The 17868-nt window shown below is 37.3% G+C and overlaps 2 protein-coding genes across 2 annotated transcripts in view; one reads left to right on the forward strand and one right to left on the reverse strand.

The window, feature by feature from the left end:
- The window catches only part of STX8 (syntaxin 8), a 129322-nt gene that overhangs the window by 94101 nt on the left and 17353 nt on the right, over positions 1 to 17868 (forward strand). The gene's annotated exons all lie outside the window — the stretch shown is intronic.
- The window catches only part of NTN1 (netrin 1), a gene marked incomplete at both ends in the record, with an annotated part of 132165 nt that continues 122820 nt past the window's right edge, over positions 8524 to 17868 (reverse strand). Inside the window, one exon of the mRNA XM_081319634.1 lies at positions 8524 to 8852. Within this exon, the coding sequence (XP_081175760.1) occupies positions 8524 to 8852 (329 nt within the window). The remainder of the gene's footprint in view (positions 8853 to 17868) is intronic.

Below are 17868 nucleotides of genomic sequence, written 5' to 3' on the forward strand. Positions count from 1 at the left end.
TTAATTACCCTGTAAACCGCCCTGAGTCCTCCGGGAAAGGGCGGTATATAAATGTAAGAAAATAAATAAATAAATAAATAAATAAACTTGCCCTGAACACTCAGAATCTACACTGAAGGATTAGCAGAGCATATTTTGGAGAATTATGAGGGTTGCAAGGGAAACATCCTGTTCCATCAAAATCTTTCTATTTATGCAACACTGGATTAAACCCCAGTCTTAATCCATGTCCATATATTGTTATGTTTGCTATGTATATATTGACATAATGGATAGTAAGCCAGCAAGACTGAATATAAGCCATTTTAGTTCTATAGGATTCCTTTTTTTATCTTGCATTTTACTTTATTTTGTATCCTTTTCTGCTGGGAATATTTAAAGCCTTTATCTGTGTTCTTGGATATCTAGGATTAATGACATTCTAGCCCATGTAGCATTGATATATGTTGAATAATTCAGATTTGAGAGAATGTGCTAAGAGATCTGAAGATTTCAGAAGAAAACTATATTAAGAGCCTTATCTACATCTCCAGTAAATGTCTGAAACTCTTTAATAGACTTTTTTGGGTGTTATTTAGTGTTTCAGAGTAATTGGACTTCCTCATGTTTGACCGAATAGAATTGAAGAGCCATTATTGAATATGATAAAGGTTCATTTTTTTAAAAAAAGAACAAATTGATATATTAATTAGAAAAATAGGATAAAAATCTGCAAATGAAATGTTTGACCAACTAGTATCAAAGGCTACTTTTTCTGTTGCCAGAGGTTTTCACCATAGGGCACCCTTCACAAGAAGTTGTCTTTCAATTGTACAAACAAAAATGCAAACTATCATAATATAATTAATTGTATTAGACATGGATGTCCCAAAGGTGCTTTTCAAAAGGCAACTGGACTTTTCATGCCCTGGATGATTGAGAATATCCATGAACATGGATATACAGTACTTGGTGATATCAATTAGAGCAATAGAACGATACATCACAACTGAATTTGCTTAAAAAAAGGAAAATTTTATTTTGGGATATATTAATAGCAGCAATAGAGTCTGGTTCCCAGGAAATAACCTGCTCACACTACTCTTCTTGGTCATTCTCCACTTGCAAAAGTATGTCCGTGACAAACTGCATTGAGTTTAGAGGAGACACCAAAGAAAACCAAGTCCCTTGAGGAACATTTAAGGGATCTGGGTCTGTGTAACCTGCAGAAGACCAAGGGGTCATATGATACTAGTCTGTAGTACTGGAAGAGTTGAGAAGGGAAAGGAGCAGACTTCTTTATCTGTAGGTCAAGGCCAGAACCATTGATAGAAGGTGCAGGGATATAGATTCAGCTTGTATATGAAAGGAATTTCTTGATGGTCAGAACTCCCAACTAACGCCATTTATTTATTTATTTATTTATTTATTTTTAATTCCATTTATATCCCGCCCTTCTCCAAAGACTCAGGGCGGCTTACAAGCTTAGCAGTAGCCTTCATTCTATGTATATCCCTGCTTATTAGGGCTTTCACACACACACCCCAAGCGGCATTATTACAAAGTCAGCTTAATTGCCCCCAACAATCTGGGTCCTCATTTTACCTACCTGGGAAGGATGGAAGGCTGAGTCAACCTTGAGCCTGGTGGGATGCGAACCTGCACTGATTGCAGGCAGCTGGTGTTACTTAAGGAGGCATTAGCCCACTGCTATTGCCATTGGTTGCTTTGTGTAGAAGTATAGTTCCCCTTCAACAGAAGTCTTCAAACTGGATCTCGAGTTGTCCCAATTATTTATCCGATCCTTCACTGAGCCAAAGGATTAAAACTAGGTGACTTATGAGGTCTTTCCCACTCTGTGGTGAAAATAAGAGTCAAAGGGAGCAGCTTCCTTTTTTACAGAAAGATAAGAGGATCCCTTTTCCACTGAAGAATTCTGGTCATTTCAGTTTAGGTTTTCATTATTACGGGAGAAATACACTTCTGAAGCTGGAACAGGTTGGTTTTTTCTGTGTTTATGAATTCATTTGGAGCAAAAAGGGATCTGAGGGACTTGATAGCTTTTAGGTAAATCAAGCACAGAAAAGATTGGCTTATGCCCTGATCTTCAGCTAAAATTGATTAATGCTATTTTCCCAAGTGATCGTTCTCCTTGGAGAAAGATGTTTAAAACTACCTCCTCGCTGTGACGTGTGTCTCCTAAATTAAATGTTGAAAAGAAATAATGCATTTTATGGTGGAATATTTTTCTAATACCGGTAGCATGATAGATTTGTTATAACATATTTAACATCATTGGTTCTATGTAAAGCTTTTAGATATTTTCACACCTTCCCATATTTTATATTCATTTTTATAACAATGCAGTAAATTTAGCCAAGCTGAGAGAAAAGCAGCTGAGTCTCCTGTGTTGAAATGAATTTTGAGCTAAAGACTTTCTGGGTATTTGCTTGCAGAATTGGGAAACACGGTACCCAGCTATACCAACTGGCCTATTTGTCATATGGAGATTGAGTTAACTCTTTTTTTTCAGGTCAAATAAATAGTGTTTTTAAACTTAAAATGTGTATTGGATGAACAGATAAATCTAAATGAAATTGTGCAGACACATCATTATACAGTACTGGAGTTTGGCACAGCGTGGATGGTAGAATCTCTGCTTCTGATATAATTAAAGGAACCATTTGCAAGTTAATAATTTACTGGCTGTTTTCAGAAGAGGAACTCATGTTCCCTCAAAGCTGAAAAGGAAGTGTTGCTTTGTTCATTCTGATGCAACAGAAGAAACTGCCATGAGTAGAGGTTTATAATAGTTTATTTGACAGTTGTCTGAATTTAGTCTTATCAAGTGGATTCTGCACTGTTACATGCTCCATCTGGTTCATTATATGATCCCATCTAACAAATGAAGGTAAATGAAGGGTGGGTAAATAAGAACATCCACAACTTTTTTCCCCACATGTCATTAAATATATTCATATATATATAAAACCATAATATATTAGTATGCATTGTAAAGAAACATTGTCGCAAATCTATATGCAAAGGTCATAACTACGCAACATTTACAATTCATAATTATTAACAGGAATAATAGGAACAGAGGAGTATTATCCCTGCATAATGGGGGGAGGGAGTTAAGGCGATCAAGGGAACGAACATACAGTGGACCATGGAATAAGGGGAACAAACCTGTATTACTTGTGTCTGAACATTTCAGTTGCTTCTCAGAATGGTTTGTGTTGCATTTCTTTTATTAATGTAGAGCTTGGAATATTCTCAAGAGTGCCTCAAGATTAGAGATTATATCAGTAGTCTTTATAACTCTCTCCCGCCACTCTTTTAAAAATGGTGTAAGGCACCAATTGGTTCTACTGCGGATAGTATATCTCACTGTATGTGTGCTAGTGATACTTTTCCCATCCAGAAAAATAAGATGATTTCCTTATAATTAAAATTTGTGTCTTGAAGTTGCAAAGTTGTCTTAAACAATGCAAGGTTGCATTATTTTAGCAGGAGTTTAGGAAGCTTTCCGGCTATTTAAGCCATTGCATTTGATAGAGCACTCTTGCTCTGTGCTAGGCCTAAAAACTTCAGTTGCATTAGGGGTCTCCTTTTGCCTAACTGTTGGCCTTCAAATAAAACTACCAGCTGAAAACTTAGATGACCCTGGTTATATGCTGTCTCCTGAGAACATATGATTATGTGGTGAGAATTATGCCTCTACAATTAAGTGGCCTAAAATATTGCAATGGATTTTATTTTATTCTTTTCTGTATCTTTTTATTTGAAGCTGAAATGGTCTGTTAAATATAAGGAAGTATAGTTGTGTATAGAAAGCTATATTTACTGTATATAGAAGTACAGAACAAGCCCTTAATCATGTCAAGATAGACACTATTGAACAAACAAAAGGATTTTTTTTACTACTGTGGGCAGAATCCGTATTATAATATTTTCTAGAGTATTATATTTTTGATTAATATATAGATTCTGCACTCTAGTTATTTTACATTTTGTACTAATTCTACAATCAGCCTTGATTTTTTTTGTAGTTCTCCATTTGCTAGTTGATGCAACTATTATATTTCACAGCTTTTTAGAATATTTGTGTTAGAGAAAGTAAGACTTTTTTTAACTCTCTGAAAGAGATTAGACACCATGAACATATATGTTTTGTAATCATGTTGAATGATTATACATAGTGGTTATCAATATTTAAAAAAGCAAACACAAATTGCTTCCCACATTTCTGTATAGGATTACAATAATGTTTGCTGCTTTGTAGTCAAGATCATGGACTTGACAACAAAGGCACTGCCATAAAAACATTTTACCCAGAAAACACCTTGTTAATCTAAGATATTACCCATTTGTAAATTAAGATAAATTTACTTTCTTTTGAGGTGCTGATTATAGGCCAGGCCTGCCTCTCCCCGCCCCCCAAAAAAATCTTGTCTTGAAATGCACACATTCAAAGAAAATGTTTGCATCAGACTGCCCAACACATTACATGAAAATTGAGGAACAATTTCTAAAGGACTTTCATGAAATCCTGAACATTACAAGCAAATCAGACAAAGCAATGCACAAGACCATCAAAATTGTTTTTTTTTAGGAATTCATGGAAATACATAGCTTGTGACATAACTGAATGTAATAACTATTAATGATAATGAAAATCTGTGATGTGGTTAAACTTCGTATACTGTTAGTAATCTATCTCTCTCTCTCTCTCACTCCAGCCTTATGCTTTGTTCACAGTTCACCCTAGTGCTGTTATAGTTTTGTGGGCTACCTCACAATGCCAAAGAATTATATAAAAACAACAACAACAAATCAAGACTTCTGTAAAGTCCTGACTTATCTTTAATAAGCACAATCTGAATGAAAAATAAATGGAGTCATACCAAAAGCAAAAAAAAAAAGGCAAAGCCAAAAAAGCAAAAAATATATATATCTGAATGAGCAAAAATGGCCCAAATCTTTTTTTTTTTTAAAAAAACCCTACTAAATGCGGAAAGATACCTCATCGCTGCTGCTAATCAGTTTACAATTTGACTCTAAATAGGTGCCTTGTTTTTATACATCCTAGATAATCAAAATCCAATGCAAAACAGCATAGCGTTTTTCCTAGGACATGACCCAGGGGAAAATTTGTTCATTAATTTAATGAACAATGGGTCACCATGGAAACAACTTTGTGTTTCTTAGTAAAATATGTATTGGATATAATTAAATGCATCTTCTTTCACTTATTTTTTTCTGTTCATTTCCACATTGCTATCTGGATAGTGGATCTCCTGTTGTTTTGTGCGAGAGTAAAAGCTTGGTATCACTGGCTTTGGGTTCTCTGGCTGCTAAAAACAACTGGGAATCAATCTGATGGTCTTGGCTAGATCTGGTGGGGTGGGTATAAAGTGCTCAGCAGCTACAAGCATACTGTTCTTTCTTTGAGGAACTTCAATAGCAGATACTCCTTATAATTCATTTCTCATAAAGTGGATCTAGAGGCGATTGATTCTTTCAGAGAACTCAACCTGAAAAAACTAGAGCTATAGAGATACTTTAAAAAACCAAAATGAAACCAATTTTAATTAGTTCAAACCCCTATTAAGAAACTATTGTCAATTCTTGAAGGCAGTGTGCAGCTCCGAAACAGTGTTTAGCCTTTTTTGTTACTCCATCAAAGCTATCAGTATCACATTTCTGTGGTTTTGACAATAGCTTGCCATTTTCTGTAATAATGTTTAAGGTTAAGGTTACTTTTAAGTCTTGCCGAGTGATGTAGAGTTGCCAGTCATATCTTCTGTGTGTCTGAAATGGTGTCTTTGCACACATTAGAAATATCCAGCTTGCTTTTACCCAATAGTCCTTAGTTTTCTGATTGTAACTACATTGTTTGTGTGTGTGCCTATATCTCTATATGTATAGTATATATATGAATGCACACAATGTTAATTTACAAGCCAAAGGCAGGAGTTTGAGCAAAAAATAATAGAGGATTTCAGCTGGCATTCCAATGAATACTACAATGATCTGGAAAGTTAATTTTGACAAGCTCAAATATGCTGGATATCATTTCCATATGATGAACAAGCTGAGAGTAGAAAGTTGAGATGTTTTACTGAGGTTAATACAAAAAGGCCCAGCTAAACTATACATAAGGGGCCTCTATTATCATGAACATCCCTTAGCAGATAAATCAAGATTGGCAATTATAAAATGTTTGAAAGCTGCTACTTCCTAAGAGGCAACTTTGGGAATGCATGGACTGATCTCCATGTGTATCATGATGAGTTGGTAAAAAGGGCCGTATCAAAGAGTGGGATGGAAGGATGTTACTTTCTAATATTTCCCAATGTGTAACATTTCTTGCAAGGAATAGAATTCAGAAAGGAAATCACAGCCATGTATTATGGAGAGAAGTACCCACAATGTAAACTCCTTTCTCAGTTGGTATCCTAAAATGTAAGGCTGATATTTACTTTCATTTCCATAGTTTTATAGACTAAGCCATTTTTGGACTTTCCCAAAAGGTATATAAAATTCCTTCTGGGTTCAAAATTGGAACTGACGAAATCTCTGCTGACAGAGACACCAATGCTGAGAGATTTGTCTGTGTATTTTTCTGTCAGAAATTCAGCTGATAGAAAAAAAGGAGAGTCCAGAAGTTTCTGCGAGTGTACAAAGCAACTAAGTCAGTCTATTCTCCTCTTTCCCACGAGCAATTTCTCTTACTCCCCCTACCATCTACTTCCCTGGCATCTGGCCATTTTACACTTATTTGTGCTGAAGTTAATTATGTCACATATATATATATATAAGTATTGTCAATTACTATAAAACAAGGCAAACCCACTGGAAAATTTAATTAAGAGGATGCTTCCAGGTTTCCTAATGAGCAACATCTTGGGGAAGTTTGAGCTTTGCAGGTCAAGCATCCCGAGTTTACACCTGATCTGCCTATCCAGACAGCCTTCCTGGTTTGCTTGCAGGAGAAGTGGAGGTTGTATGAAGAGAAAACTCACTTCTTGTGAACTTTAATATGGAAGAGACAGCCCACTGCCAACTTTTCTGTTTAAGGAAGTGCAGAGAAATTTTGTAGAGGAAATAGGGTAGAGTGATTCCCTCATTCTAAATTATAGTCAGTACCAAAATTTACAAGTAAGAAATTAAAGGTACATATAGTAAGCTCTTTAAAACAAAAGGATTGATCAGCTATGACTCTTTTTCATCTTTATAAGCCATAGTAAAACTTCCTTGATTTTTTTCCTCTTCTCTTCATCCATGCATATAGGTAAGATACAAATCTTGACACATTCAGCCAGCTCATAAGATTATCTGCAGGAACACGCTTGATAGAGAACAGCATTGCTGGACTCCTACATGAGATATTAATTACCACAATTGAGACACACTAATGTAAAGAGATGGAATTTCATTGCACACTTTCATAACGCATGCTTCCATGGTCTGGGAGCTGAAGTATTAACACAGTGTTATCTCCAGAGAAAAATCAGTATAGGATCTGTCCTGTGTAACTTTTGCTTTATGCAGTTGAGATGAATACGGATTATTTATAAACCAGTTATTATTTTTGAGATAACATTTGTTTCATGATTTGATGAATTTAGAAAGAAAAATAAACTCTCTTGCTGGAGTTGCGTTCACAAATTCAGCACTGCAAGAGGTTTTTCTAAAAAGCCAGGTCTAATAATTGGACCCTTCTTTTAGCTGAGTGTTGACTAGTGTTCTTCTACACATTGCCTACTCATTAGGTATCCATTATTCAACTGTTCCATAAATGCATCCTTCTTCACAATTTTCCATCTTCCTTTCTTTAGGAGTAGGTTGCCTTTTTGACACGAGCAGTAAGAATTTAGTGTATGTTTCACACACATCTGTGACTGCTCTCGTTTACAATGACTAGAATGTCAGATTGCACAAGCAATCCCATATGTCCTGTAAGTTGCTGTGTAACAGATGATAGAACAACCATCCAGCAGACTATTATGCAGTTATAGCCCTGTGATAATTTTTTAGCCAACAATCCCTTTTGTCTATTCCTACCAAGACCAACTGTTTCAGTTTCCTGCAAGTGAAGACATATAAGAGGATAGTTAGTGAACATTGTCGTTCTTTTCAATGACAAAGCTGGTTGGTTCTTGTGTTTGGACTTGAGAAGTAGTTAATGTGAATTTAAGGCAGTTCATCATCCTTCAGACCAAAATGATTTGGGGGAAAAAGTGGGGGGAAAAGGAAATCAAATGGGAGAACGGGAAGTAGTAACTGGTCTAATATTTGTTACTATGGTGAGTAGGGATTTACAATTAGTTTTCTCACTAGTTTTTGTGTGGGTTTTGTATTTATGAGGGTCAAAATGGGCATAACTCACAGGTTATTAATTCCTCACTTGTCCTCCCCACCCATTTGCATATAAACTGCAAAGTGAGCTTCTTGCCAGTGTCCCTAATCCCACCTCATCTGCTCTGACTCGGACACGAAAGGATGTGCAGTCTTTTCTTGTCTCTGATCTTTCCTCTAGGCTTTCTTGCATTTCCCCTTCTTTTCTCGTTGCTGGAACTTCCTCAGTCGCCTGGCCCATGTGTCCCTCCACTGTATCACAAGGCTGCTTTTGTCGGCTACAATGCCATTCTGATCTGGAGAGTTCTCATCATGACCCAGTAACAAATATTTCTTCATAGGCTTGATCTTGGGACATTTGCAGGCAATGTCCTTGGAGCGTATCCAGAGGATCTGGTCACCACGCCGTATCCTATTCGCCCCTTGCTTGTAAACAGAGATGATGTTGACTGTGAACTTCCACCATTCTGCAGCTTTCTCTGCTTTCAGGATGTGGATCTGGACAGCTGGAGACAGAAAGTCAGGAGAAAGTCATTCTTTCATGGATTTTTCAGTTATCCTCAAGATAGTCAAGCACAAGTTACAGTGGAAAGCAAGATTTGCATGTGTTCACCCATTACACAGAAATGCAATGTGATTTCTGTTAGGGTTTTGTATGCCCCTAATGTTTAATTCCTTGTGCTCGGCTGAGGGTCACACATTCAGTTCAAAATGAAAAGTGGCGCTTACTTTAATAATTCAATAATAATTGAATCTGGGTTATTGATTTAAAAACAGAATAGCTCTTTAAATTATTATTTCTGCATTCCTATTTTTAAGAGAGATCATATGAAGATTATATTCCATTTAGAGAGACTATATAGTCTGGGTATAATCTTTGGCTCCAGTGTTCACACAGCATGCTTAGCCTGGTCATTTACACATCTACAACACTTTAAAAATGAATGGTTTTAACTTTTATCTGTGTATGGGTTTTTTGGGGGGAGGGACATGCATAGGTTGTTCAGATGCAGATTGGCTGGCTGGTTTATGGTTCAGTATGATGTTTGCATCCCCAAAAGGCTTATTCACCAACCCATTTAAGTATTTTATTCATATCTTCCAATGTTTACTAAATCTCTTTTACAGAAGTTTTTTTTTCTGTAAATGATTCAATACTTCAACCTGGCTGCCCCAAGCAAAGAATATATTTGAGAATATATGTTCACTCTTTTTCCTCTCTTTGTCATGATCGAGACTTTTCTTCCTACTTTTTCTTCTTTGTGACCTTTGTGACGATGTACTATATATTCCAAGCCTAACAATGATGGGAAGAAATTAAAAGAGAGAAAGAGAGAGAAATCAGACTGTTGTAGCCCAATAAGATGAAAGTGGCCATGGGTAACAAAAGGCATCACTTTCATTTTCAACAAAGAGAAGGGCTGGGGGAGAAACAAAAACTCACCCAAGACTGCCACTTTGTGTTGTTTTGGCTTATCACGAACCAACTCCTGTAAAGAATCTTACATTTGATGAGATTAATAAGCTATCCTATTTTATTTTGAGTAGAAGCTAATTAGAATATCAGAAAATTAAGAAGAATAGATAATAAGGAGGAAGAAGAAATTCGATACTGCGGTGAAATAGAGGGAAGAATTAATCATAAATTAATCAAATAATCTCAGATCTTCAACAGTATCAAAAATAAAACCAAGCAAGCCTGGAATCTAAAGACTCAATGAAACAGTGAAGTATCTCAGTAGAGAACATTGCTATTGCTGTGTAATGATTTGGTGCTGAATTCAGATTGAACTACATTTTGTGCAATTGAGGATACTGCAGTCGTTGGATAGCACTATACTGTATTACATTGTAAGCTGCCCAGAGTCGCTTTGGATGGCACAAAATTCAATCAGTAGTGAACATGGGCCTCTCCCACACTTGAGATTGACTTCCATTTTCATCTTTCACCTTTCCTTGGCGAGTAACAGTGGCAGCCAACTTCAGACTTGCAGGTTGAACAGCTCCAGCCAGTTCCCAAAGGCTGCAGTCATTTGGAGGCTCTTAGGAGGACCCTGCTTTGACTATGTCAAGTAGCAGGCAGAAGGGCTGACACACAAATGCCAGCAGTGCTCCATCCCAGGAAAGTGTCTCGTGCACTGCCGTTGATGCCCTCCACGGAATGCCTTGCATGCAGAAGCCGTAGGTGCCTAAATAGTTCACTGGTGAGTGAGAAAAGAGCAGCCACGGCCAACTGCCTGGAAAGGAGGTGAGGAACGGCTGGACCATTAGACGTAGACCTCTGAGAAGCTGCTCTTCCTCCCCCTCCATCCCAGGGGAAGAAGCAGCCTGCAGAAGGGCAGGGAAGCTCTCGTCTCCTGTAAGGGCAGCACGCCTTATCCTAATCTGTCTTTCACCTGCCGACAGGCCTACTATCTATCGCCTGGTTGCCTGCCAAGAGCTCAAAAGAGGCCTTTGCCTAAAAGAAAACTCCCAAGCTAGCTGGTTAGCAGGGTTGAGAGCCTCTCACAGCAGGGGAAAAGAAGCAGCCACCAGAGATAACTCCATCTGGTTCCATTCATTTAACAAGCTTTTGAGCCTGAAAGTTATCCCGTTCAGTCTCCATCCTGGTAGCAGGGAGAACACATTTGCAATGGCAGTGGGGGCGGGGGTGGGCAGCAAAGAGAGCAAGCAGCAGAGCCCCCCCCCCCATAAGCAGCTCCACAAGACGCTGCTTTCCAGCAACTCTCCCTCCCTCCCCCAAGGCAAGAGACCCAAAGAAAGTAAGCGGCATTTTTTTTCCTTGCCTGGGCTCCTGGGCACGCTACTTCTGACACACAGATTCAGCTTTTTCTAAGTGTATCTTAGATGTGTCCATACTTTCGAGATGGTGGCCAGAAAAAGCTGGGCTTCCCATCCTCCTGGTGGCTTGCCAGCTGTACTGTTCAAGAAAAACAGTAAACAGTTCTAATTTTTATTTATTTATTTATTTATTTATTTATTTATTTATTTATTTATTTATTTATTTATTTATTTATATCCCACTTTTATTGTTTCTGTGAATGTTGAAGAAGGAGGGCTTCCTCTTAGGGTAAATTTTGCATTTCTCCGAACGCCAGCTGCATTCGCGGCCTAGGCAGGGCTCCAACTATTATATTCAAGCAAAAGCTATGGGAAAACGGGTGGATTGTGGGTAGAAGAATAAGGAGACCTCAAGGATGATATGTTTTAGCTGAGAGGAGCTTTCTCTCCAGAGAAAGGCTAATATCCGTAAGAAATAGGCAAGATAAACATTCACACACCAAATACTTACAATTTGGGAAAGTTTGTTTGCTATGGTCTTTTATCAACTTTGATCTTCTTGCAAGATTTTTAAAGAATTACTGTGCTGAGGACTGATGCACACCCAATAAATATACTGTACTGAAAGGAGATTGGAGCCACATTGGTCATTACTGTGCTACTAACCAACCGCCAGATGGCACTATAGTATTATAGGCACTGAGAAATTGTGACCACAAAATGAAAGAAGCACCACCTACACACATGCTAACCCATCGAGATAAAGTCCTGCTTAATTTTGCTTGTGGATGCCAACAAGATTGTACTTTAAATGGCTTACTTCTTTTCCAGCAAGTTAGACACTATGTATAATGTATAAATAAGAATTCTTAATGGTTATTGTTAGAAGTCATTCTGGATTCAGAATTTTCATCCATTGAAATTTCAAAGGTATATTAAAAAAAAACCTTTAAAATAGTAATGGGGAAAATGTTCTTTGAATACAAACTATGTCATTTCAGTCTTATATTAAATAAAGGCAAGACTATCAAACTAAACCAAACCTTGGTTTCAAAGGGCTATTCATTATAGTCACTTGGAATACCTTCCCATCAATTCCAATGTGCACAGGTTTAAAGCTGTCCGATTAATCTCTATTGGTTCTTAGCAGCTATTCTAGTTCCTATTATTGGCAAGCCCAGAGGCATTTGGAGTGGGGCAGCATAGACATTTAAATCATAGTAAAAATAATGTCCACCCTCTTTGTAGCAACAATCATCATTAATTTTTTAATCTTTGAAATGGGAACAGTTTTATATAGTTTTCTTTTGTTTCGTTTAAATTTAAACATCTTCAACATAGCTTTTGCAATTGTGTGATTCATTTTGTCATTGCCTTTACATGGTTTTAACCGATTTTGCTGTGCTCCCTTCCCCTGTGGCTTATGAGCATCCTGTCAGAAGCTGATCTGTCACAGAGATTTCCCACATTACACACAGAGGCATACAGCGGGAAGAAACTGTGCTGTAGTTGTCACCCTTGGAAAATCCTCCTAGCACAAAGCATAGCTTTACCATATTACAGTATATGTTTTGCAGAAGAGTTATTAGAATAGCATATGTTTTTCTTTCTCTCTGCATTGCTATTCCCAGGAGTTTTGGGCTAAAACGTGGAACACTTTTTAAAATCTTTTGAAAACATTTTTTATTTTATTTTTCCATGAACAATTGCCTTTCAACAAAGAGGATGACTAACCAGAGTCTTCATGAAAGAAGGATTTTTCCAAAGAAGTTTGCAACTAGGGTGGTGATCTCACCTTTTGGTTAGGAACCCTTCCCCTGCAATTTACCCTCTCTTGCACACCTAAACATGTACACTCTTACTTACACACACTATTTTTTCTTAATAAATATAAGAATTAACTGGTGGGAAGGCAATGCTTCTTGCTAGGTTCTCACTGGTGTTTTGTGAAATGAAAGTTCCATTGGACTGTCTGTCTCAGAACCAAAGTAAAATGAAATCATCTTCAAATCAAACTTTACTCCTGGTGGCTTCATGTAGATACCCTTACAGTTTTCTTGACAACAATGGTCCTTCACTACCTTCTTCAGTTTGTTAGTTTGTTTATTTTACATTCTAGTTCAGTCAACCTCTCAGACTTGTCTACAGTTCTGGAATATTTGGTGAGGGCTTGCTAGACTTGAGCCTGCAGAATGAGATAAGGCATACTCCTGTTGGATGACTAATTTCACCAAAAAGATGTCAGGGTCTTTGGAAATAAATCAAGGTGCATATCTGCCTGAAGTACTACAATTTCATCTGCCTAGAATAGAAAGTAGAAATGTATGCATGTTGGCCTACTCAGGTTTATGTGAAAGAGTGAAGTAGAATGGAATAAACAATGGATCAGCATTAAGAGATTAAAGACCCCAGGAAACTTAAACTTTCTCTTGTCTTTCTCAATCTGTATATAGCATTACACAAACCAGTTAAGGAACACATAGTCTCCCTATATTCCTTTTTTTGGGGAGGGGGATAATGACATCTCAATTGAACAGGTGTTAATGATTCCCTGGGATACCAAAGGCGTCCCCATATGCCATTGCATTTAGCTTGAATTGAAACTTCTGCTTTTGATTCTTCGTATTGCTGTTTTTAAATTAATCATCAGTTATTTCTGTGCAGATCAAAGATGGAAGAACTCCCACTACTCCACCACAATAGTATTTCATTGTTGCTCATGGTTTGAGTGCCCTGTATTTAATTCTACCTGTCTTTAGTAGAATTTTTAGAATTGATTTGGAGTACATATGCAGTTTGTGGCGGTTTTCAGTTTATATCTCTTTTTTAACCAGGTAAATTATTAATAAAGGTGAGTATATATATATGCACTAATAGCAAAACATGCCTTTTCTTTAAAATTTATGAGAATGTGTAGCTGAGAGTCCTATAACTAATAAATGGGTTGTTGTTTTTGTTGCTGTTGGTGGTGGTGGTGATGGTGAAGAAAGGTCCTTTGCATAATCCCTGTCCTGGTGCTTTCTGATGTGTTTGCCTGCATCTTCCAGGAATCCCATGCCCATTCATCATGGAAAAGATGATCAAAGGACCCTTTCTCCCATTGATAAATTAGAAGGAGGCAGTCAAGTGGGGAGAAAGTTCTCATCCTTTCTCCCTTTCAATTTTGCCTTCGTGGTGACCACAGGGAAGGGGGCAGGATGGACAGTCACACAGATGCTCTTGATGCAACATCCAACACTATATGAGCTCTTAAAGTTGGAAAGCCTACAAAGTTCTTACCGTTAGAAGAAAAATGATCCAAACTGAACGATAACAGTTGTTCAGTTCAGCTACTTGAACTTTTTTTTATGGAAGCAAGTTGAATTGTTATGTCTCACTCATGCTAAAAATGACTAGGTGATTTAGCACTTCATGATTGGGGGGGAGGGGGGATAATTTCTTGACACCCATAATCAAAACTCTCTCTAGTCTTCAAAGATTAATAGCTTGTACTTCAAGTCTTGAAGTTTTGGCGATCCTCAATCCAAGGCAATGGCAAAGAATCTCACTGGAACTGTGTTTAATTCTAGAATTTTCTATTTGTTTTTGCACTGGTATTGGATACAGCTGGTAAAAAAAGGAATCATCTGATGAGAGTCAGACAATACGCTTACAGTTCCAAAATACTTGAGTGAGCTGCAAAAGGTGGTAAGACTTTCTGAGGAGTTAGTCTGTCAATGGGTTAGGGTTAGGTCTGTCAATGGATTATTGAGTTTGCTATTTTAAAAACTATGCATAATAACAAGTCTTTCCGTCTCTCCTCCAATCCTGCTATGACTTCGTAAAGTAAAGTAATACTTAGCCATGCATTAATTTTTCCCATAGACTTTCCAAAGGTAGGAGCTCATTTTCCTCCTGTCTTCCTGCTGTAGGTAAGCAAAGCAATTCATTTATCTCAGAAGTAAACCAGTGTTGGGGTGTGCCAAAATAAAGATAGTTTGGAATTAAATTCTCTCTGAATGTTCCCGGTCCTAAATATTTGAACAAAATATAATTTTTCTTGTGAAACTTGAAATATAACTAAGACAGAGGGTTTTCCTTTTGATTTTGTTTGCTTTTTGAAAAATATCATCATCTTTGAATCAGCAAATTAAAAGGACATTAAGCTAGTTGTCTAGATGATAGCACCTCAATTCAGCACATAAGGGAATAGCCACGTTCAGTCTAATTAGGGCTTTTTAGGATATTCAGAGCTGTTATCATAAAGTTCAAGAAAACAGTCTTCTAATTGGCTTCCTGCTGGGAAATCCATAAAAAAATCTTCATTGTCCTTCTCGGTAACCTATTCTGCAGTTTCGCAGCTGGACTTTCCCCCCCCCCTTTTTTTTTTAATATTGTGTCCTCACCTAAAAATATGATTAGAAAAACTACCATGCTACAAGCACATAAAAGAGCTGTCAGGAGATTTTGCTTATAATAAGCATAAGGTCTGGGTAGATTTTGCATTTTTAAAAAGTCTGATTGACTTGGTAGGTTTTCACACGTTCATTCTACTAGTGTAGAAACCAGGATCACCAATTCCTCCTCTTCTTCCCTATATACTGATCCTCTGGTTGTAATATAAAAAACTTTATATAGATAGATCTTATAGAGCCACTCTTATGAACTCTAGACTGTATGGCTACTATTGAAAGATGTTGGGCAATACAGTCAAACATCTGGAGGGCCACCTTACAGTTCTTCCTTGTTTAGATGCCCATGCTAAATTTACTTGCAGTTATACAGAATGCCAACGATACCATGGATATCCCTTTAAGAAAATTTATTACTTCTTTTACTCTGCGACCCTGGCATATTCATAAAAAAGGAACAACATAATTTTCTCATCCACTGACATATGTCAGAAAAATGCACTTCTGCTTGTTTCAGTGACGTTAAAAGCTAAGTTCAGCTTAATTTTAGTTTTAGAACAGGAAAGCTTTGTAGGATAATTTAAAGTGCCAGAGTGAAATCACAAATAGTTTAGAATCAGTGTATGGCATAACAAAATCATTATGGGCTGAAGTGAAAAGGACTGCCATTCCGCAGTTAGGTAAGTGAGCCTTAAAATTCTGTGGAAATCGAGGATATTCTCTACTTACTGGGAAGAAAACTGACCCAGGTTTTAAAATAATTCCCACAAAATGAAAGGATAAAAAATATAGAGAATAAAAGTCTTGGCAATGTCAATTCTGCTCACCTTATCAACCTAGCATTGCCAGCTTCAGATGGAACTAGTCCTAGTGATTTTCACTCCACCAGAGTGGAGTGATACATGTGCAGATGTTTATGCATAAATATGTTTGTGTGCATATACCAAAGGTTCTAAATCAGTGCAGGGCAAGAAATAAAATGAATTGTTTAATAGCTGCATATTAAGGTGACTTGACTGTACAATAAGATACAGCGTTGATAGAATTATTGGATCCCTGTGTTCATATAGCACACACACCAACCATTCTCATGCAGAGAAATATATGATATGAAAACACACAAGAAGAAGATGGGGGAAAGGGGAAAGGACAGCAGCATAGGAAAAAGAAGGCGGGAAAACAAAATGTGTTATGGGAAGAAATATCAAAAGATGGAAAAGAGAGAGAGAGAGAGAGAAATGACACATTAAAAAAAGGCTTAATCTCACCATGCAAGACCCTCACCAAGCAATGACTAATTTAAGGAAACCCACAGTTTACTAGCCATGTCTGCAGTAACCAGCAGCTTCAACCACTGGATTTTTTTCATCAGTGTTATTTATTTTGCTTTTCATTGAATTGTTTTCCATTGACTTAAATTGCTTGGGGGGGAGGGGAGGGGAGGGAATAACAAAAACAATAATTTGTTATATATAACATTATATTATGACACATACAGCTACAAAAGAGTCATTCCTTGCAATGGAAAAGCCTTGTGCTTGGTTCAGAACTGGGGAACGATTTCTTCATCTGTAGGGTAAATAAAGGAATTTTTCCCCCCAAGTTAGATTATATGTCTCTAACAAATGGTGTGTGGTAATCCTAACTTTAGGTTCAAGGATAAAAGCCTTGTTGCATCCAAAGGTATATGAATTGTACTAATGGAAATAAACTGTAATAGAATGGGTTACCCCACTCTATTGATTTTTATATCGCCTCCAGAAGTATCAAAATAGTTGATAGAAAGAAACATTCATTTGCTGCAGCCCTACTATTGTTTCCAAGGTCAGGCAAATGGGTGCAAAAAAAAAAGTATATGGGTTATGTAGAAGAGAGTCAAGGCAGAGTCAGGAATTAACCAGCTTCTGCTACTTACTCCTGGTGCAAATGTTAAGAGTTTTTCTTTGCTGATGCTTTGCTAGAACAAACTAAAGTTGGCAATCATATGAAAATGGGATATTCTGCGAGCTGAGTGTTACTAGAATATGTGTAACAGATAACAAGTTCATATATCTTAATATTTGTATTTATATGTTCATATGCCTCCATCTGTTCCACTGAAACCTCAAGCAGTTGACACAGATAGCCTTTCATCTTGCAACTTCGCAAAAGACATTGAAACCAAGGATTTGTGGCTTTAACAAACCTCTTTCCTCTTACCTTGAGGATGGTTGTATTGCCCTAATTGCCAAATCCTGTGATTATATAGTAATGAGATCAGTGCCGTCCTTACAGTAGTAAAGTGGGTAAAGTTAAGTGACTAATGGATACCTCTAATTTTGCTTTCCCTTCTACTAATAGCTCAGCTGCA

This window comes from Vipera berus, assembly GCF_964194415.1.
Source record: "Vipera berus genome assembly, chromosome: 2".
Taxonomy (NCBI): Eukaryota; Metazoa; Chordata; class Lepidosauria; order Squamata; family Viperidae; genus Vipera; species Vipera berus.